Raw genomic sequence first — 20039 nt, forward strand, 5'->3', positions numbered from 1 at the left:
TCAGAGACTGAGCAGCTGGGAGCTGTGGGAAACACACACCAGCTCACCTCTCCGCTGCCCCTTTCCCTTTGGCTCTCGCGAGGCAGGTCAGAGCCCAGCTTAGGGAGGATCCTGAGAATGAAAGAAAGCCTGTTTGTTACCCTACCTCCCCCAGAGAACAGAATGGGGGTGAATGGGCCAGCCCTGAACCCAGAGAGTTGTTCTAGTTTCTGTCTTTGGCTAGCTGGGGCACTCTTTCCCTCTCCCAGAGAGAGATTCACCCCACCCCACCACCCCATTTTGGCTGTACAACAAACTGCATATATTTATGGTGTTTACTTTGAACTTTCATGCATGAAACCTTCACCACCATTTTAAGAAATGAACATCTCCTTCACTCCAAATGCTTTCTTATGCCCCTTTACAATCTATCCTCCAACCCCTGCCCCAAACAACCTGTCACTATATTTTGCTTTTTCTAGAATTTTAAATAAATGGAATCACCCAGTATACTTTCTTGGTCTGCTTTCTTCCATTCAGTGTAATTTTGGTGAGATGTGTCCTTGTTGTAGTGTTTTTGTTAGCGCTGAGGAGTATTCCATTGATATGGATACATCATAGTGTGTTTATTCATTCACTTGTTGATGAGCATTTGGGTTTTTTCCAGTTTGGGGCTATTAGGAAGAAAGCTGCTATGAAGGTTTGTGTACAAGTCTTTGTTTGGACATGTGCTTTCCTTGCTCTTGTTTAAATACCCAGGAATAGAATGAATGGATCATGTGCTAAAAAGTTAATCAACTTTTTAAGAAACTGTCAGATTGTGTTCAAAAGGGTCTGAGCTATTTTGCACTTGCACCAGCAGTGTAGGAGAGCTCCAGTTGTGCCACATCCTCGCCAGCACGGTCCTTAGGATGATCAGTCTTTAACTTTAGCCATTCTAATGATGTAGTGTCTTTGACTTTCTTGAAGTGCTTAAAGTCTCAGGAGATGGTAGGGGAGCACCTCACAGTCACAGAAAACCATGAAGACGCTCTCTAGTTCTGTTTTATGAGAGACATCTAGATATGCAGTCCTCCCTCTGTACCTGCAGGTTTTGCATCTATAGATTCAAACAACCGCAGATCAAAAATATTTGAGAAAAAAAATTCCAGAAAGTTTCAAAAAGCAAAACTTGAATTTGCTGTGCTGGCAACTGTATAGTGCTTACATTGTATTATGTATTATAAGGAATCAAGAGGTGATTTTAAAGTATATAGGAGGATTTTAGGTTATATGAAAATATTATGCTATTTTTTTTTTATGTAAGGAACTTGAGCAGCTGCAGATTTTTGGTATCAGCAAGGAGTCCTGGAACCAATCCCCTGCAGATAGCAAGGGATGACTGTATTGTTAGATGAAAAGGCAAGGTGCCAATCATTGTATATAGTTTGCTATCAGTCTTTAAGAGAAGAAAAATAAAAGTGTATACCTATGTGCTATTGTGTGTTATACACATGGACCATCATTGGCATGATGAACAAGAAGCTGGAAACCTTCTGGGGAGAGATATTGGGCCAGAGGACAGGGGTAGAAGGGAGACTGTACACATACTCTTTGTACCTTTTGAACTTTATGCCATATGAATGTATCACTTATTCAAAAGAGTAAATAAAATTTAAGGGGTAAAAATCTCATAGGATGCCAAGCGTTGGCTCTCCCCCACCACTTCTATCCCCTGGAAGTGCTCCTGGGGACCCAGAGCCTAGGTTGGACATGGCCCTCCAGAGGCCTCGTCCCTTCCTGCTGGGAGGCAAGAGCACTGTCATGCCATGCAGGGAAATGGGCCCATCTTGTTCCGAGGGGCCTCCTGGGCCTCCCACACTCCTTATCTGGCAGTAGTCAGTTTCTGGTGGGAACATGAGCCCCAGCACGTTCACATGCTGTGTATTCCGTGTCTGTGGAATGAATGAGTGAATGTTCACCCCACATTCTGTTTGCCACACAGAGAAGAAGAGTGAGGAGAAGAGTGAGTACCTCCTGCCTGCAGCCCCCAACAAGCCCATCGCGCCCCTCTTCCTGCAGGGCCTCTCTGATCTCCAAGTCATGGACGGGAGCCAGGTCACCATGACAGTCCAGGTGTCAGGTCTGTCCCCATGTCTCTCTCCTCGGGGTATACATGAAAATGGGCATGGTTGCAACATGGGCATTGCTCCCCGATGTCCTGCTCAGCTCATTGATCCATCAGAAAATCAGCCTGGAACTGTCAGTCAATGGACCTGAAAAAATGAAGCCTCTTGGCCCCTCTTTTCTGTTTTCTCTGGGCAGGATTTTCTGGATTCAAGGTTAAGTGGTTCAGGGGAAAAAGATGGCCATGCTTGAGAGTTGGGGGATTAGTTGAAAACATAGTGTGGCCAGTGTAACTGGAGATTGTGAACACTGGTCCAAAACCAGATGATGTGAGAACTCCCAGACTCTTGAAAGATAGTTGCTGTATTTAAATGTTATGGCAAGAAGATGGAACAGAGGCCTTCTCAAATAGGGATGGGGTGACAAGAGCATGGGATGAGCAGCCCAGTGGAAGACGTCACAGTCCTTGCTGGAAGCCAGCAAGCGAAGCCTGGGGAATCTCCTGGCACAGTCTTAATGACATAGACTTGTGCTGGCCTCTGATAAGTCCTGTTGACAGCCTGGAGGTCCTCTCTGGCTTTTCAGTTTCTTTGGAGCAAAGGCGATAAGGATGAGCTGGGAGAGAACCCGTGGTCTCAGGGTGAACTCCCTGCTCCCAAAGGCTGGAGGCAGTCCCTGGATAATGCAGGCAGAGGCTGGGTCCCCTTCCCTGCACACACTCCTCAAGTTTAAAAATCAGAGCCCCCCCCCCCCCGGCCTCCAGACATGGGGTTGGCTTCCCCATTGAGGCAGGTGGTGGTCTTCACTGCCCTTGAAAGAGCCCAACACCACGCAGCTATTCCTGGGGTCTTGCTCCCCTGGAAGCAGAGCACCATGGCTCAGCTCTTACCACAGAGGAACCCTCACAGGTGGCTGTTGTTTTATGCCCCCCCAAAATTGCTAGAAGCTACCCCCAGGGAAGTAGACTAGCAAAAACTGAAAATGCCATCCACTATGAGCTGGGTCTGGAAAGCCTGACACCCCTCTTCACCCTTGGACATTTGTATGGTACCAAAATGAAGTGCTAACGGAGACTTTCCTTGGTGAAAACTGACAAGGGAGTTTCTGTGAAGTCCTGTGTGAGGTGTGCGGGGCAGGAAACAGAGCTGCAACCCACCGATCCAGCTACCACTCAGCATTATCAGTCTGAATTCTGATTTTAAAAGCTTTTCTACCAGTGTATTTTTCATCTCTGAAATCATATTTTTTTTTCCACTTCTGGGTTCTTTCTGGTTTTCCCAAATTTGTTGTTAAGTAATTATAATGAACATGTATTGAGTACTTTCTTTGTTCCAGGTGCTGCTCTAATCGGCTTTTCTAGTGGGCTGCTAAGGGGGTGGTATTAATTTATTTAACCCTCCTAGTAAACCTATGAGGTAGGTAGGGTTAGAATATTTATGGATGGGAAGACTGAAGCAATGCAATGTCACAGTACTAAGTAGAGTTGCCCACAGCCCAGGGAAGCACCTCTCTGACCAGCCCCCCTGCTGCTCCTCTCCGTTCAGGGAACCCGCCCCCGGAGGTCATCTGGCTTCACGATGGGAATGAGATCCAGGAGTCCGAGGACTTCCACTTTGAACAGAGAGGCACTCAGCACAGCCTGTGTATCCAGGAAGTGTTCCCGGAGGACACGGGCACTTACACCTGTGAGGCCTGGAACAGCGCTGGAGAGGTCCGCACACAGGCCGTGCTCACTGTGCAAGGTGAGGCTGACCTGTGACCTGGTGACCAGAAGCGGGGCAGGGACGAGGTAGCTATGTGGTTACAGTCTCTCCAAAGATGATCTGAAGATGAGGAAACCGTGTGAGCCTATTTTGTTGCCATCTCCTCTGCTCCCTTGGTTCCCTCCCAGCCCCAGCGACCAGGTCCCCATCCTCCATCTGAGGCTCTGGCTGAGTGGAGCCACCCTTCCCTGCCTTTAGAAACCCCTACTCTCCCTGGATTACTGGTGAGCAGTTGCATAGAGTGCTAGGAGAGAAATCTCCTAACACACTTTGGAGGTGAGGGCCTATGAGGGCCCTTGCCTTTAGAGAACCCATATTTAAGAGGAGAGACAAGTTAAGCACACACAAGCAAGTGACAGCTCTTCATCATACAGATCATTGTTACCTATCCCAGTGCCCCTGTACCTTCTAGGTGACTTCCCCTTGCTTTGGCTATACAAGTTCATGTTAATATTGCCCTCTGAGAAGCAACCAAGACAGATTTGCCATGAGAACGAGGTGCTCTCTCTGAGTGTTCAATAAGAGTCATTTCTGGATGAGCTGTTCTTTGGGTAACATGCTGTCTTCTGACCTTCACCGCCTTGGAGAATTGAACGGATGTTCTCGGCTGAAAGGCCTTCCTCTCTAACTCAATACTCTGCTAACTTCAGAGCCACAGGATGGCACCCAGCCCTGGTTCATCAGCAAGCCCCGCTCAGTGACTGCCTGCCTGGGCCAGAGTGTCCTTATCTCCTGTGCCATAGCCGGCGACCCCTTCCCCACTGTGCACTGGCTCCGGGATGGCAAAGCCCTCTCCAGAGACACTGGCCACTTTGAGGTGCTACAGAATGAGGACGTGTTCACCCTGGTGCTGAAAAACGTGCAGCCCTGGCATGCCGGCCAGTATGAGATCCTGCTCAAGTGAGTCTGCATGCCCTGCTGACTTCCTCTAACCCCTCCCCACCCAGTTCCTACCTCCTGGCAAAGTCACTACTCGGGACTGGGAAGCCAGAGGAGCCACAGAAGAATGTGGGGCTGGGCTTCAGGGAAAAGAAAGAGCAGGCTTGGTGCTGCTGACAAGCTTTTGTTCTTCCCTCTCAGGACAACAGAGGTTCATTGAGAGCCTTCCCCTCTGAGCTCAATTCCCCAGAGTCCTCCATCTTATTACATCCTGGCTTTGTTCCTCCCATTATTTGGTATATGAAGAATATGACTGAGGAAAAATGGATTAAAATTGGGAAAGCAGCGTTATCTATTGTGAAGGGAATACGCTGTGCTAAGTTGCTTCAGTAACGTCTGACTCTTTGTGATGCCGTGGACTGTAGCCCGCCAGGCTCCTCTGTCCATGGGATTTTCCAGGCAGGAATACTGGAATGAGTTGCCATTTCCTCCTCCAGGGGATCTTCCCAACCCAGGGATCAAACCCTGGTCTCTGATGTTTCCTGCATTGGCAGGTGGGTTCTTTACCACTATTGCCACCTGGAAAGCCCCATGAAAGGAATTTATTTGTTATCTTTCACCTTCATACCTAGCAGCTTGAGACAGCAATAATATTCTCACAATTTGTATGGGTATTGCCTCAGTCTTTTATACAAGGTTGCAATGAAGATGTCAGCAGGGGCTACTGCCTCTGAAGACTCGACTGAAGCTTGAGGGTCCACATCTCACTCACAAGGCTGTTGGCAGGAGGCCTCAGCTCCTGGCCGTGTGGACCTCTCCCTAGGGCTGTTTGAGCATCTTCATGACACTGCAGCTGGCTTCCCCAGATCTGGGGGTCCAAGGGAGACAACTAGGTTCAGTCTCCTATGGCCATTCTTCAGCAGTCTACTTCTGCCACATTCTATATCCATGAGAGATGAGTCAGTAAGTACAGCCCATATTCAAGCAAAGGGGAATTAAGTTCTCCTCTTGGAGAGAGGAGTATCAAAGAGTTTGTAGACATTTAAAACCACTACAGGGACATTAACTGTCCCCATTCATTTCTCCTCCCTTTCAAGGTCTTTCTAGGAAACATAGGAAGGTAAGCTCCATGAAGGCACATTGCTGTGTTCCCAGTGCTTAGAACATTGTCTGCCCGTAGTCAGCATTTGGTAGCTATTTGTTAAATGGATGTGATCCAGAAATATTTTTCCAACTTTAAAATGCTCTAATTCTTGAAACTCCATGTCCACCCTTGGTTGATGGGGACAGAACACCAGCCCCTAGGGTTGGTATTAGCACTGAAGAAGAGCACTTGTCTTTACCATGACTCTGCAAACAGATTTGCCACATCCTGAAGATGGCTGGGCTGCTCTGGCTCAGGTGCCTGGCCTCTTTACAAAGGGCTTGCTCTCCTGGATCAATCATTTCCCTGTACTGAGCCCACGGTGTTCAGGGCTCTGAGCTATAGACAGGCTCTGTAACCATATGCCAAAGCTACTGCCATGATGGAGCGTTGTTCTAAGTAAGGACAAAACCTAGCAGGTGCTCCATCTACTTGGGTCTGTTCTGGGCATGTGCTTTATACTTGAATTGTTAGCTTTTGCTGCATAACAAACCATCCTAATAGTTGGTCAGTTTTAGTAAAATAGCCACTTATTACTTCTTGGGCATCTTTGGATCTGCTAGGAAATTCTACTTGGCTGGCAAGGCTCAGCAAACCTCACCTGAGGTAATACCACATCCGTGGCAGCTGATGAGATGGTTGTGGGCCAATTGATTATCCTATCACCATCAGCAACATGCTCAGAACACACCGATGGCCTTAGCCTTGTTCCTGAACTAGTTATTATCAGGAAGACCAATCTGCCTCCAAAATAGAGAGAAAATAGTTTCTTCCTCTCAGCCAGCGCAAATAATGGAAACTGATTCTGTGTTAGAACAGAGCTTGTTTGTATGAAAGGAACGGTGCTTTCAGACAGTATTCATGTACTCAAGCTAGACATCCTAGAAGAGATGAGTCTTTTGTGGGATTTTGAGGCAAATGAGACAAGTCTCACTGGATAGCCTGAGTGTGAGAGGGTAGGAAAGAGCAGAGCAAGGCTGTGGGAAGCCTGCCAGGCCAGAGTGGAGGGTTGCACCGGGAGGTCGGCAGGCAGACTGTCTGGGCCCAGCTGGGGACAGTCATAAAACTTAGACTGTCTTAGCTGGAAGGGACTTCAGAAGTTATTGAACCACCTCCTTGTTTAATAATGGGGGAAGCTGAGGCCTCAAGGTCATGGCCACCCAAAGGTGAGTAGCAGAGTCCAGACTGGAACCCTCAGCTCTGTCTTTAAATCAGATGCTCCTCCATTCTTTTTTTAGTGCACTGGGAACTTGGGAAACCTGGGAGAGGATGTTACACTGGGGTCCCCAAACGTGCATCCCTCACCCCTCTCCCCTCCCCTGAGTCCAGTCTCCTCATTCCTTTGGGAGACTGCTCCCTGGCCTTGGCTTTTTCCCCAGTAAGGAGGCAAGTCCATGGAAAATTGCCCTGGGGAGTGTGTGCCAGGCCTGCCAGGGGTTCCTCTGACTTTTCTCAGACCCAGACCTAGAGAGAAATCAGACCTGTACCCAGGACAGAATGCCTTTCAAGGACAGAGACTGGGAGGAAGCTTGGCTGAGGGTGGGGGTGGGACAGGTGCTGTCTGTTGCTGCTGTAGTTGGGGGTACATACGGGCGGTTGATTCTTACCTTCCCTCCCCTTCCCTAGTTCTACTGAACTAAAAGGGGAAATGTCAAAAAAAAATCAGCTCCAAATTCTAGCTGAAATATTTGAAAGATTGATACTTGCCAGGAAATTAGTTCTTTAATTTTGCACATAAAATCCATTCCAGGGGTGGGTGATTCAGTGTGGGGCAGGGTCCAAGATTTTGTAACCAGAGAGTGGGCTTCTGACTCAGGGCTTAGGAACTAGGGAACACAGAGGATTCTGTTGGGTGCAAAAGGTGCCACTTGCAGAGTGACAGCCCCATACCTCTGTGGCAGCACCTGGGCTGGGCATGGGGTTGAGGCCTCAGCCTCAGGCCTGACTTTGTAACTGAGTCTGTGCCAACCCCAAAGAGGCCCCAAGAGGCTGATCAGCTGGTTAGGTTATCTGGGTGTGGGTCCCAGGTAACCGGCCTCTCTGACCTTTCCACATGAACCCATGATTTGCCTTAGAAATCTAGCCAAATATTTAAAATGGATAACCAACAAGGACCCACTGTATAGCACAGGGAAGTTGGCTCAATGCTGAGTGGCAGACCGGATGGGAGGGGATGGGAGTTTGGGAGAGAAGGGACATATGTATATGTATAGCTGAGTCCCTTTGCTGTCCACCTGAAACTATGACAACATTGTTAATTGGCTATACTCAGATACAAAATACAAAGTTAAAAGAAGAGTCTAGCAGAGATTTCGGTTTGTGGCTGTAGATATAGTGACCCCGAGATCATGCCAAGAGATGATCTCTTTAGTGAGACTGCTGTAGTATTCCCAATTCTGCCACTTCAGACTGTCTGGGTGCCCCCGCATGAGGCCTGGAGGAGGATTGGGCAACAGGCTGCCTGCACCCCCTTCTTCAAGGCAGGTAATAGAAAACAACAGAAGCCCTTGCCAGCTTCCCCCATTGGGAGCTAGCGCTCACTTCAGTTCAGGGGTCAGGGCACCCGACCGTTGAAAGCCTCCGAGGGGCTTGGCTGGGGTGAAGCATGGCCATGTGGTCAACATCTGCCCCTAAATTTGCATCTGGGCTATGTTCTATTTGTGACAGGAGGAAACCCAGCAGAGGAGATGTTGAAAAGGGCGCCCCGGAAAACACGGCCCTGGGGCACCCTGTCCTCATGCTCCGTGCCCACCCCAGACCCTACACCCTGTGCTTACAAGAGAAGTGGGAACAGAGTGGGCCCTACTAGCCAGCAACCTGGAAGAAGCAGGGTGCTCAGGGGCGAGGCCTCAGCTACAAGTGACCCCCATGGCTATTCTGTGAGTCACCCAAGCCCTGTTAGTTTTCATCCTGCTGATCCTGCTGATCCTGCTCATCCTGCTGAGCTCCCAGGATGCTCTGAGGGCCTGAGCCTTCCCAGAGCCTGGTGCTGAGAAGGCACCTAAGTGCTGTCTGTGGAGCAAAGGAGTACCCTGGGCACTCACACTGCCCACAGCGGGGTGCCTGAACCTTGAATCTGTGCCCCCTAGAGCCCAAGCATTGAGGAAGGTAACCAGCAGGTACCCAGCAGATGAGAGAAGATTAGGGAGCATGAAAGGCCAACCTCTCCTCTATCAAGTGGGTTCCCAGTGTCGAGGAACGAATAGTGACCCCCGGGACCCTCAAGAATCATCTGCCACACCGTGGGCTGCTGGTGCCTGACCTGGAGCTGGCCCTGCATTGGGAGGGAGGCCACGCAAAGCAAGGTAATTGCTTGAGTGCATTGGCAGAGCCACAGGAACGTGTGCTCAGCTCTCTGTCCATGTGGGGGTAACATACACACGTTCCCAATCATGGACTGGCAGGTACAGGTGCCCGTCAGGTAGATCCCATGTACATGTGGTTGATATACACATATACACTTAGACACACACAAACACACACATGTCCTGGGATAGATTTGTACTGAAGAGCACTGTAGGGTGGGATGGGAAAATTACAAGTCAGGTTCCAACCCTTTTCCCTACTAGCCAGCTCTGTGAGTTTAGGCAAAGTTACTTTACCTTTATAAGCCTCATTTTCCTCACCTGTAAAAACTGTTGCTGACACCAGCCTCACAGATCTGTCATGAGTAAGTGAGATGGAATATATGAGATGGATTAGGTCTACGGTAGGACCTGGTGCAGGTGCCAGCCCCTGAAGTGCACATGATAGGGACAAGTGCAGGAAATCAGTCGCCCAAGAGCCCAACACAGCATCCTGGAAACCCTGGGCCTCCCCTCCTTCCCTTTACAATGGGCACGAGAATGCTGTGAACCTCACTGGGCTGTTGTGGGGACAAGAAACACAGTGGCTGTGAGTCATGAAAGATGGAGGGTGCTACATAAAACATGGTTATTAGCAGGCAGAGTCGCCTTTGACTATCAGATCTGCCTCCACTGCTTCCCCCGGTCTGAGCAGCGCCTTCTTGGGCTCGTCAGAGCCCAGACCTGCCAGCAGATGGCAGCCTTGCGGGATCTGACGGCTGATCTGCTGTAAGCCCAGCACTGCATGGGAATGGTACAGCCCCTTTCCCGAGCCCCTTTCCCCAGCTGGTCACGGACAGTGTTAACACTGGGCTGAAGAATCCCGAGCCGTCTCTGTGACAAGAAGAAAAAGGGTCACTTTAGGGATTAGAGGGTGTTTTCATTTCACGAGCAGCTGGAGGGGACCCAGCAGATGGGGGCACCTTGTGAGGAGAAGGAATAACCACCCCAGTATTCAGGGGGCATGGAATGAGACTCAGGGTCACTGCGCAAGGTTAGTGGGGCCGCACAATCTAGACCAAGCAGCTCCATCACAGCTCTCAGCAGCTTTAGTCTTTACTCTCCCTTGACTGAGTGCCGATTGTATTATTTTTATAATATACTTACATAAAAGTATTCCTATTTCTGGATGCGTACCTTAGCTGATTCTTTTTTTTTTTTTTTTTTCTTTTTAAGCAAGAACTGGAAAGATAAAGGGTGACTAAAGTCGGGGAGGGCCCTGCCCTAAACCTAGGTCTGGTGTAGGTGTGTTAGGGTCACAGCTCAGTCCATGGTCCCCTCTTCCCTGGAGCCAACCTGTGGCCAAGGTCCTGCCTGCCCTGCCCTCCCTACCGCCCTAGACTAGGCAGGCCCTTGGCCCAGAAAGCCCCTTGATCTGTATTGATCCTTTGAATTCTTCAGGAACCGTGTTGGCCAATGCAGTTGCCAGGTGTCCCTGATGCTACAGAGCAGCCCGGCCAGAGCGGTCCTGCGGTGAGTGTCCCCCGGGGGGGTTGCCAGGCCAGGCCCTGTGCCACTATCCACCCACCTTCCTCCTGGTCCCAGCAGGCCCAGCTCAGCAGCCCCAGATTGTTTGTATCCTCTAGCTGAGGCTGCCCGAGCCAAGACAGAGAGATTGGAAGGGGAATGAGGGAGGGGGGGGGGGGGGTAAATTTTTTTCTTTTTTTTTTTTGCACACACCCTTATAAGGCTACTGAAGTCATTACCGATGTAACAAACCAACTAAGCAAGCAAGCGCCTCTCACCAAAGTTCCCTTCTATAAACATGGCCTGGCCAGCCCCCCTGGCCTCCCCTTTCCTCCGCCCTCCCTCCCTCCCTCGGGGATTTGCTCTCCCTGACGTCTCTTTCTTACCCGGCCCCTTTTCCTCCTGCTACTTTCCTTTTTCCCTTCACTGGTCGCAGGGGGAGGGAGCCTGCCAGCTGCGAGGGCCTCTGTGGCCGAGGAGCTGGTGCTGATGGTGGTGGTGGTGGTGGTGCCTGCTACGGGAGCCTGAGGCCTGGCTGGCCGGCGGCGAGAGGCCAGGGTGCCCCCGCGGACGACGACGGCGAGGACGCGCGTGGGGTGCTCAAGAGGCGCGTGGAGACACGGCAGCACACGGAGGAGGCTGTTCGCCAGCAGGAGGTGGAGCAGCTGGACTTCCGCGACCTCCTGGGCAAGAAGGTGAGCACCAAGACCTTGTCTGAAGAGGACCTGAAGGAGATCCCGGCTGAGCAGCTGGACTTCCGCGACCTCCTGGGCAAGAAGGTGAGTACAAAGACCTTGTCTGAAGAGGACCTGAAGGAGATCCCGGCTGAGCAGATGGATTTCCGCGCCAACCTGCAGCGGCAAGTGAAGCCAAAGACCCTGTCAGAGGAGGAGAGGAAGGTGCATGGCCCCCAGCAGGTGGACTTCCGCTCTGTCCTGGCCAAGAAGGGGACTCCCAAGACCCCTGTGCCTGAGAAGGTACCCCCTGCGAAACCTGCCACCCCAGATTTTCGCTCGGTGTTGGGCAGTAAGAAAAAATTACCAACAGAGAATGGTAGCGATAACACTGAGGCCTTGAATGCCAAGGTAGCAGAAGGTCCCAAGCCTGTGGGCAATGCCCAACCTTCAGGGTTCCTGAAACCTGTTGGCAACGCCAAGCTGGCCGATGCCCCCAAACCCTTGGGCAGCACCAAGCCAGCAGAGACCCCCAAACCCTTGGGCAGCACCAAGCCAGCAGAGACACCCAAACCCTTGAGTAACATCAAGCCAGCTGAGACCCCTAAACCCTTGGGCAGCACCAAGCCAGCTGAGACCCCCAAACCCTTGGGCAGCACCAAGCCAGCTGAGACCCCCAAACCCTTGGGCAGCACCAAGCCAGCTGAGACCCCCAAACCCTTGGGCAGCACCAAGCCAGCTGAGACCCCCAAACCCTTGGGCAGCACCAAGCCAGCAGAGACCCCCAAACCCTTGGGTAACGTCAAGCCAGCTGAGACCCCCAAACCCTTGGGCAGCACCAAGCCAGCTGAGACCCCCAAACCCTTGGGCAGCACCAAGCCAGTTGAGACCCCCAAACCCTTGGGTAACGTCAAGCCAGCTGAGACCCCCAAACCCTTGGGCAGCACCAAGCCAGCTGAGACCCCCAAACCTTTGGGTAATGTCAAGCCAGCTGAGACCCCCAAACCCTTGGGTAACATCAAGCCAGCTGAGACCCCCAAACCCTTGGGTAACGTCAAGCCAGCCGAGACCCCCAAACCTTTGGGTAATGTCAAGCCAGCCGAGACCCCCAAACCTGTGGGCAATGCCAAGCCAGCCGAGACCCTCAAACCTGTGGGCAATGCCAAGCCAGCCGAGACCCTCAAACCTGTGGGCAACGCCAAGCCAGCTGAGACCCCCAAACCCTTGAGTAACGTCAAGCCAGCTGAGACCCCCAAATCTGTGGGCAACGCCAAGCCAGCTGAGACCCCTAAACCCTTGGATAACGCCAAGCCAGCTGAGGCCCCCAAACCCTTGGGCAATGCCAAGCCAGCTGAAATCCCAAAATCCACTGGGCAAGAAGAACTTAAGAAGGAGGTTAAGAATGATGTGAACTGCAAGAAGGGCCATGCAGGGCCCACAGATAATGAAAAGAGACCAGAGAGCCAAGGGACAGCCCCGACCTTCAAGGAGAAGCTGCAGGATCTCCACGTGGCAGAGGGTCAGAAGCTGCTGCTCCGGTGCCAAGTGTCCTCTGACCCCCCGGCCACCATCACTTGGACACTGAATGGAAAGACACTCAAGACCACCAAGTTCATCGTCCTCTCCCAAGAAGGTAAAATGGCTGGGGCGGGGAGGAAGGGAAACCCTGTCCTAGTCACTGTCCGCTCCCAGAGCCCTGCTTGTTGACAATGCTCATAGCCCAGGGCTGGATGGGAAGGGCCGCTTTCTGTGCCCCTCACTCACAGGCTCAGTGCCTGCCCAGGACCTGGGGCACACACTGCTGGAAGTCAGGGGCGGGAGTCTGGTCCTAGGGCATATTCCCAGACCTCAGCATCTGTCTGGCAGAGCCCCCTCATGGCACCCCTAGGCGTGGCTTCTCAGAGGAGCCCTGGGTCTGGGCTGATACCCCATCTCTGGCCCAGAGAGGGCTCCAATCACAGGCTTGGACATGGGGGCACTAGGGCTGGGACTGGCCAGGGGCTTGGGGCTGAGAGCTGCCTTTGAAGCAGCATTTTTGGTTCAGGGCAGGGTTTGTAGTGATGGGATGTGATTTGAGGTCAACAACAACTTGAGTCTTGATAACACTGTGGGTTTAAAGGGACCTGAAGGGGAAGCAGCCAGGCAGACAGAGCCACTCACTTCCTAATTTGGATGAGGCTTGTTTGCTGGTATTTCACATTCTTGGGTTGTGGAGAGAAGGGGGGTGGTGCATAAATCCTGCCATCTGGGGCCTTTCAGCATTTGGAATTCTCAGATGGGCCAGTTTATACCTAGAGAAGAGATGGGAGTGAAAGGGTCTTTTCCCTGACCCCTCCATTTGGTTTGAAATGTTTTCATAAATTCCAGTCCTGAACGAGAGCTCCAAGGATAGCAGGCTTCCCACACCCCACTCTCGTGGCCGGCACTGGAACAGAGTCTGGCCTGAACTCAAGGCTGAGGCTGGTGGCCCTGGACAGGGCAGGGTACATGGCTCCCTGGGAAGCGACACTTTACCCTTGGAGAGTAGAGGGCGGCCACCGCAGAGGCCCCGGAGGACAAGTCCTGTCAAATCCTGATCAGCTGAGACAGAAGCACTCCCCTGGCTGCACTGCCCTCCTCCTATCCTCTGACAGCACCCCTCTCCACTCCCTCTCTCACCCTTCATCTGGCTTCCTTCCTTCCTCTTTAAAACCCTAATGAAGTACTTGAAGATAGCATTATCCCACTCAGCTCATGATGGAGTTTCTCTCTTCACTCTGCCACTCTGACAGCAAATCTGGGCTGGCTGAGCGTTTCGAATCTAACTGCTGAAGGAGTAAAGGGGAGACTGGCCCAGAGAGAGGAAAAGGGTTTATTTTCCACTAATGTGTTGACATGATAGCTTTTCCATGTGAAAATCCTCGGTTTGGTAGGGGCCTCCAGAAGTCATCTCATCCATCCCCCTGTCTCTGCTCATTCTGGCCGTCCACACACAGGAGGGCCTGGGGGATCACCATGATGGGCTGAGATGTCCAGAGCAGTGGATGCCAAGCCTTCCCTGCCACCTCTGTCAGCCTGTCCTGGTTGGAAAGTGTAGGCATAAGACCGACTCGAAACCTTGACCAGGAGTATTTCCCATCTTATCCTGTGGTGACCTCTCAGAGCAGGACGGAAAGCAAGCTGCTGCCATCCTGGGGACAGGTGTGGTCCCAAAGGTCTGCTCACGGTGAGGGGCATGGCTGCACCACCCTTAGGGAAGCCGAGGTTGGCACAGCTGAGGACAATATCCACAGCCGTACAGCTGTCCTGGGACCTACATAGAAACTGCAGAGCCACCAAGAGCTGCTTATAAACAATTCACTGGACGAAGCAGTGAAAGCAGACCTCAGCCCTGGTCTCAGACACACCCCCAAGCCCTTAGGCACAGGCTGCTCATACCCAGGGTGCGGGGTGGGTCATATCTGCTGGGCACCGAGAGCCTTTTACACTGGCTACTCCAGTATTGCCTCCCACAGAAACCACCTCAGATGGACAGTTTAGGTCCAAAGCTGAAGAAGAAGAAATGATTTTAAAAGGCCAGCACAAGGAGAAGTTTGGTGAGGGGACAGGATTATAGAGATAGCCCCAAGTCCAACCTTTAAAAATATTCTAAATATTTGTAATTCCTCTTTGAAAAATAAGAATAGCTTGCATTCATTGAACACCACGTGCCAGACACTGACCTAGGCATCTTATTCTTTTCACTCATTTAATCCTCGTAACCAGTATACTGCCCTTGTAACAGAGAAGTTAACGGCTTTGCCAGAGGTTGCACAGCTAATTAGTAACAGAGCTGGTCTTGGAATATAGGCAGTTGAGTTCCAGTGCCTAGACCACTCTGCTCCATCACATCTTAGTTATTATAATTCTTGTCAGCATGTCAGCATGCTGGTCCTTCCCTGATCAACTTCCTCGAGAGTGTTGCCTATGAAGGGAAAAGGCTAATGGCTATTCATTCCTCGACACTGTCAACAGTTGTCAAGAGGCTGGAAGACTGGTGGTGGGCTCTGGGCTGGTGAGTTTTGGTGTTTTCACTGCAGTGGAGGAAGCTGACCTTGGAATGGGCCTGCTGCCTTGCCAAGGTAGGGAAGGGGCTTGATCTCAAAGCGGCAACTGCACTCTGTCCACCATCCCTTCTCTAGCGCTTCACTCTCCAAATCTTCAGGAGCCCAGGTCAAACACACACCCAGGAAAGAAAGCCTGGGGTAAAGCCTTGTCAGTGACCGCTTCCACAAACCCCACTGCAGGGAGTAGGGCCTCTGAGAGGTGTGAGTGAATCTTTTCTCAATAGACCTGGAAGGGAGGACACACGCACACAGTGATAAACCTCTTCCAGCTAAGTGCCGGTGATGAGTAGGACGAGAGGGAGCTGAGTGCTGGGTCACAGGGAGAGGCTGGTGGTGAAAGGGCTGGACCTTGATCTGAAGCGTGGAGGCAGGCAGGGCTCCCAGCAGGGAGGGTGTGGGCTTCCCAGATATGAGCATGGACAGCAGCCGAGGAGGCCGGCTCCCCGCTGCCAGCATCCTCTAGGCTGGAGAGGGAGGTGAGGTCCATTCCATCCTCTACCATGCTGAAGAACTCAATTCTAAAGACAGTAGGAGCCCTGTAAGAGTTAGGAAGGGGAGTGATAGACACAAAGCTGGGATTTAGGGGCTTTGATTGATTCTGTGCCCAAAGACAAGGAAAGGGCATCCTGAAGAGGTTGGGGAGAAACATGGTGAGGCCTGGACTAGCAAGGTAGCCATGGCCACAGACAGTAAATGACCGGTTTAAGAAGCAAGGGCAGAGTTAACAGAACCTGGTGCCTAGGTTGGAACGGGGTTGAGGGGGCAGGGGTTTGGTAAGGAAGAGGAGGGAGTTCAGGACCACTGAGTGTCTGTGAGGGGGTGACTGGGTTGTAGTGATAGCATCAGTGGAAATAAGGAAGCTGGCATTTTGAGGTGTTTGTAGGGAGAAGGGGGTTGCTAAGTGGGTTTCTCCATCCTTCACAACCCACTGAGTATCCTCTCGACCCCCACCTCCCTGACTCAGCACCCTTCTCGCTCCACTGCACTGAACCGTGCGCTGTTCCCTCGACTAAGATCAAGGTTCACTTCCTCCAAGCCTCGCTCCCAGACTGTGGTCCCCAGGCCTTTTGCCATGGCAGACCCTTGTGCTCTCCCGCCATCCGTGTGCACGTCTGTGACCTGCTGCTAGTGGATACTGTTTATAGGTTTCAGGGGGAGCTTCTCTGAACTCTGTAGCTTGAATAGGGCTCATTGCCCATGGGCCCCACAGAACATGATTATGTTCACTCCATCTAGTGCCAAGAGAGCAGAAGAGGTATGGTGACAGTCACTTGAATTGACTGCATTCTTGGAGGGACTCGTGGAAGTGTCCTTGCTTTTCCTGCATCTCCCAGAGCTACAGGGCAGACGGTGCTCACTTACAGCAACTGGGCCTGCCCTTGGGCCTGCAGGGTGGCCTCACCAGGCCCTTCTGGACCTGCAGCAGAACTGCTCAGGCCTTGGCCCAGGACTGGGAGGCCGGTGGCCAGACAGGGAGCTCTACGTGGCTGCTGAGAATTTCTTTCATCTTTATACCTTATTTTCTGTCCCCAGGCTAGGTTTCTTCCTCCAGCAAACATTTCTCCTCATCTATTAATGAGAATTCATTATCGTTGTGTTGTCAATGGGTGATTCATTTTTTATTGCCATTAGTGTGGGATCTTGCAAAGGCTTTTTCAAAATCTATCTAAGTCCATCCCACAAAACACAAGGATCTACACCGCACTTACTATGTGTAAGGCAGTATTCCAGCCCATTTCATTGGATGCATAATCCACTTGAAGAATTCTGAGTTAAGAATTTCTTTCCCTTTTAGAAACCATATTATCTCTTTCAAGGGTCAGTTATGTTCGATCAAGTGTTCACGACTTTTTCTTGCATAGATCCTACCAGATCACCTGTTCCAGAAATATGCCTTGGTCATTCTCAAAATGATTTTTTTTTTTAACTGACGGTGTTCCAGGTTCAGGAAAAACATTCACAATAGTCACAGGCACTGCCCTCCAACAGCTAGGGTGGGAGAGAGGCACGTGTTTAGTAATGGCCTTGGGAGGTGAACTCAGTGCCTAGAAGAGGCCTGTTTATGGCTGGGGGTGCTTCAAGATGGCCTTGTCCCCGAAGAGGTGACCCAGAGCTGAGTAACACTGTCCTGATGAGCTGGGGCACTGACACAGAGAACAGCCTCAGCAGAGCCTCTGGAGCTTGGGACCACTCCCTCCACCTCACACACCCCACCTCCCCTCTCCCCACACTCAGAACACAGGCAGGATGGGGGGAGGGGGCCTTCAGACTCTGTGACCTTGAGGGGCTCTCCCAAGGAGGGTTCTAGCTGAGCCATTCATTGGATCCCTGGTTCCCATCCCCCTCACCTTCTCAAAATTCCCCACCAGACTGAGGCTTCTCAAAAAAACTCTGGGAAACGGTTTTTCTTCTGGAGGTCAGGAATAAGCTGTCCCACAGGAAATACCAGATTCTTCAATCTGGGCTAGCCCAGCCTCCAAGCCTGCCGGGGGCCCTCCCCCAACCCACACACATGGCCAGGGGTCTAGGTTCTGAGCAGCTCGGAAAAGCTGCCTTTATGATATCCCACCCATCCCCCCGCCTCCCACCGCAGCCTCCACCGTGAAGGGCGAGGGCTCTGATCTACATGTTCCGCCTCTTCTGGGGTCTCACTACTGTTTTGTGCCATTTTGGTTTAAGGCTGAAGGCAGCTGGGGGACTGAAGCTGAGAGACAGTCAGAGATTCGACCAGGAGGTTCATTGGGAGTGGGCCTTAGCCTCAGACTGAGGAAAAATGGCAGGATGGGGTCCATGTTTTCTAAGCCTCAAGTTTGGAGGCCAGAGGTCATCTTCTCATGCCCCTGCCTCTCGGATGAATGGAAACTTCTCTCTCTAGAAGATAGTTTCTCTCATTCCCTGATTTCTGTGCCTCATAGTTCTCACTTTCATGACAGAATTCCTAAAAATCCAGCCGAAATCCTTTCTGTTGCAGTTTCTGCAAATTAACCACAGGGGACAGAGACCCTGAGGCATTGCTGTACCCCGTAGGAGAGTGCAGGGAGGCCCTGCTGAAGGATGGGGTCTAAATGAGGGTGTAAGGGAGAGGGGGTGCAGATCAGCCATCCTGACCCAGGGAGTTGGTGGAACTGAGGTTTCCCTGTTGAAGACTTCACCCAGGTGCCAGGAAATAAACAACGATTCTATCTCACTTTCTCCTCCAGCCTTGGTAAGATTCTCTGTGCAGAACTGACGTTACCCTTCCTCCCTCCGAGTGTCCTTGTATTTGTTGGTCAAGTCTGTGTGTCTGTCTGATGGGGGCATAGGTACTTTTTCGATCAAAGGCCGTGCCTCTGCACATTCACACCTGGGATGCATAGAGCTCTGCCGGCTCAGGACCAGTGACTTGTGCTGGGCAGTGTGGTGGAGAGGGAGGTGGCCAGAGCTCTAGATGGCAGGATGCGCATGGCTCCAGCTGTGTCCTCTTCTTCATGTGATGACAGCTGCCATGACAACAGGGCAGCTTCGAGCAGGATGCCGTGCTGCTGGCTTGTGTGTGTGTCTGATGGCAGGAGCGAGAGCACTGCTGCCCCCCTGCCTGGCCCAGCAGGCCCAGTATTCAGGTGGTCTCTCCCCACACCCTCAGGGAAACTCCCCAAAGGGGTCCCTCAGAGAAGGAGCCAGCCCTGGGATGAGAGAGCCAGGGTAGGCAAGGACCAGACTCCTGAGTGTACACCCAACCTGACCCTTCCTTCCCTCAACCAGGCTGGAAGAGACATGCTGGGGCAAGGGCAGACCCGTGGAAAAGAGAGCTGTCCCATCCCTCTCGGAGGGGACCAAAAGACCCTCCCCTGGGGGAGGCAGCCCTGCAGTGCCCCTCTCCCGGCCCAGGGCCCCTCGTCAGCCAGGAGTGTCAGCGTAGATACCGTTCCCTGAAAAGCCAGCTCCAGCGTCTCTGGCTGGTCTCTGCCTCCTTCCAGCAGATCTGCCCACAGGCCAGTGTCCCTGCTGGGCAGGGGTTCCTGCCCTCCCCCACTCACCTGTTTGTTCAGAACCTCCTTTTCTAGAATGCATTCCCAGAATCATCGAGGTAAGCTGGTGGAGCGTCCTCACCTGCCTCTGTCCCTACCACAGTCTGGGGACCTGAGCTTGTCTCTCTTGGTGACGTCCAGTGCGAGGGCCTGGGTCATCTGCCCTTTGTATTGTGCTACTGCCCTCCAAGGGCAGGGGCTATTTCTCTCTCTTCTTCTTACCTTGCTATTGTGTATTTCTATGAGAGAACTCGCTGGAAGCGGGGGTTGGGTGTATTTAGGGATCAGTTATTTTGCATCTGGGTTATCCTTGGGCTTTGATGAGGAGAGCAAGTTGGTTCCCACCGGACCTCTGACCTCTGGGCTCCTGAGGATGCCTGTGTGAAGCACACTCCCTGTGATACTCCCAGTGCCGGGCAGATGTTGGGCTCAGACCTGGTCCACTCAACACTTCTTCCTCCTCCTCACAGGCTCCTTGTGCTCCGTCTCCATCGAGAAGGCACTGCCGGAGGACAGAGGCTTCTACAAGTGTGTAGCCAAGAACAGTGCCGGTCAGGCTGAGTGCTCCTGCCAAGTCACCGTGGACGGTAG

The 20039-nt window shown here is 52.0% G+C and overlaps 1 protein-coding gene across 6 annotated transcripts in view; it reads left to right on the forward strand.

The window, feature by feature from the left end:
• Nucleotides 1-20039, forward strand: part of MYLK (myosin light chain kinase) — a 280134-nt gene that overhangs the window by 184833 nt on the left and 75262 nt on the right. For all 6 annotated transcript variants that reach the window (XM_061166997.1, XM_061166994.1, XM_061166999.1 and 3 more), the window contains 6 exons: nucleotides 1964-2101; nucleotides 3630-3827; nucleotides 4499-4748; nucleotides 10617-10688; nucleotides 11119-12989; nucleotides 19919-20035. In XM_061166997.1, the coding sequence (XP_061022980.1) occupies nucleotides 1964-2101; nucleotides 3630-3827; nucleotides 4499-4748; nucleotides 10617-10688; nucleotides 11119-12989; nucleotides 19919-20035 (2646 nt within the window). The remainder of the gene's footprint in view (nucleotides 1-1963; nucleotides 2102-3629; nucleotides 3828-4498; nucleotides 4749-10616; nucleotides 10689-11118; nucleotides 12990-19918; nucleotides 20036-20039) is intronic.

The sequence above is a fragment of the Dama dama genome, chromosome 19 (assembly GCF_033118175.1).
Source record: "Dama dama isolate Ldn47 chromosome 19, ASM3311817v1, whole genome shotgun sequence".
NCBI classification, from domain to species: Eukaryota; Metazoa; Chordata; class Mammalia; order Artiodactyla; family Cervidae; genus Dama; species Dama dama.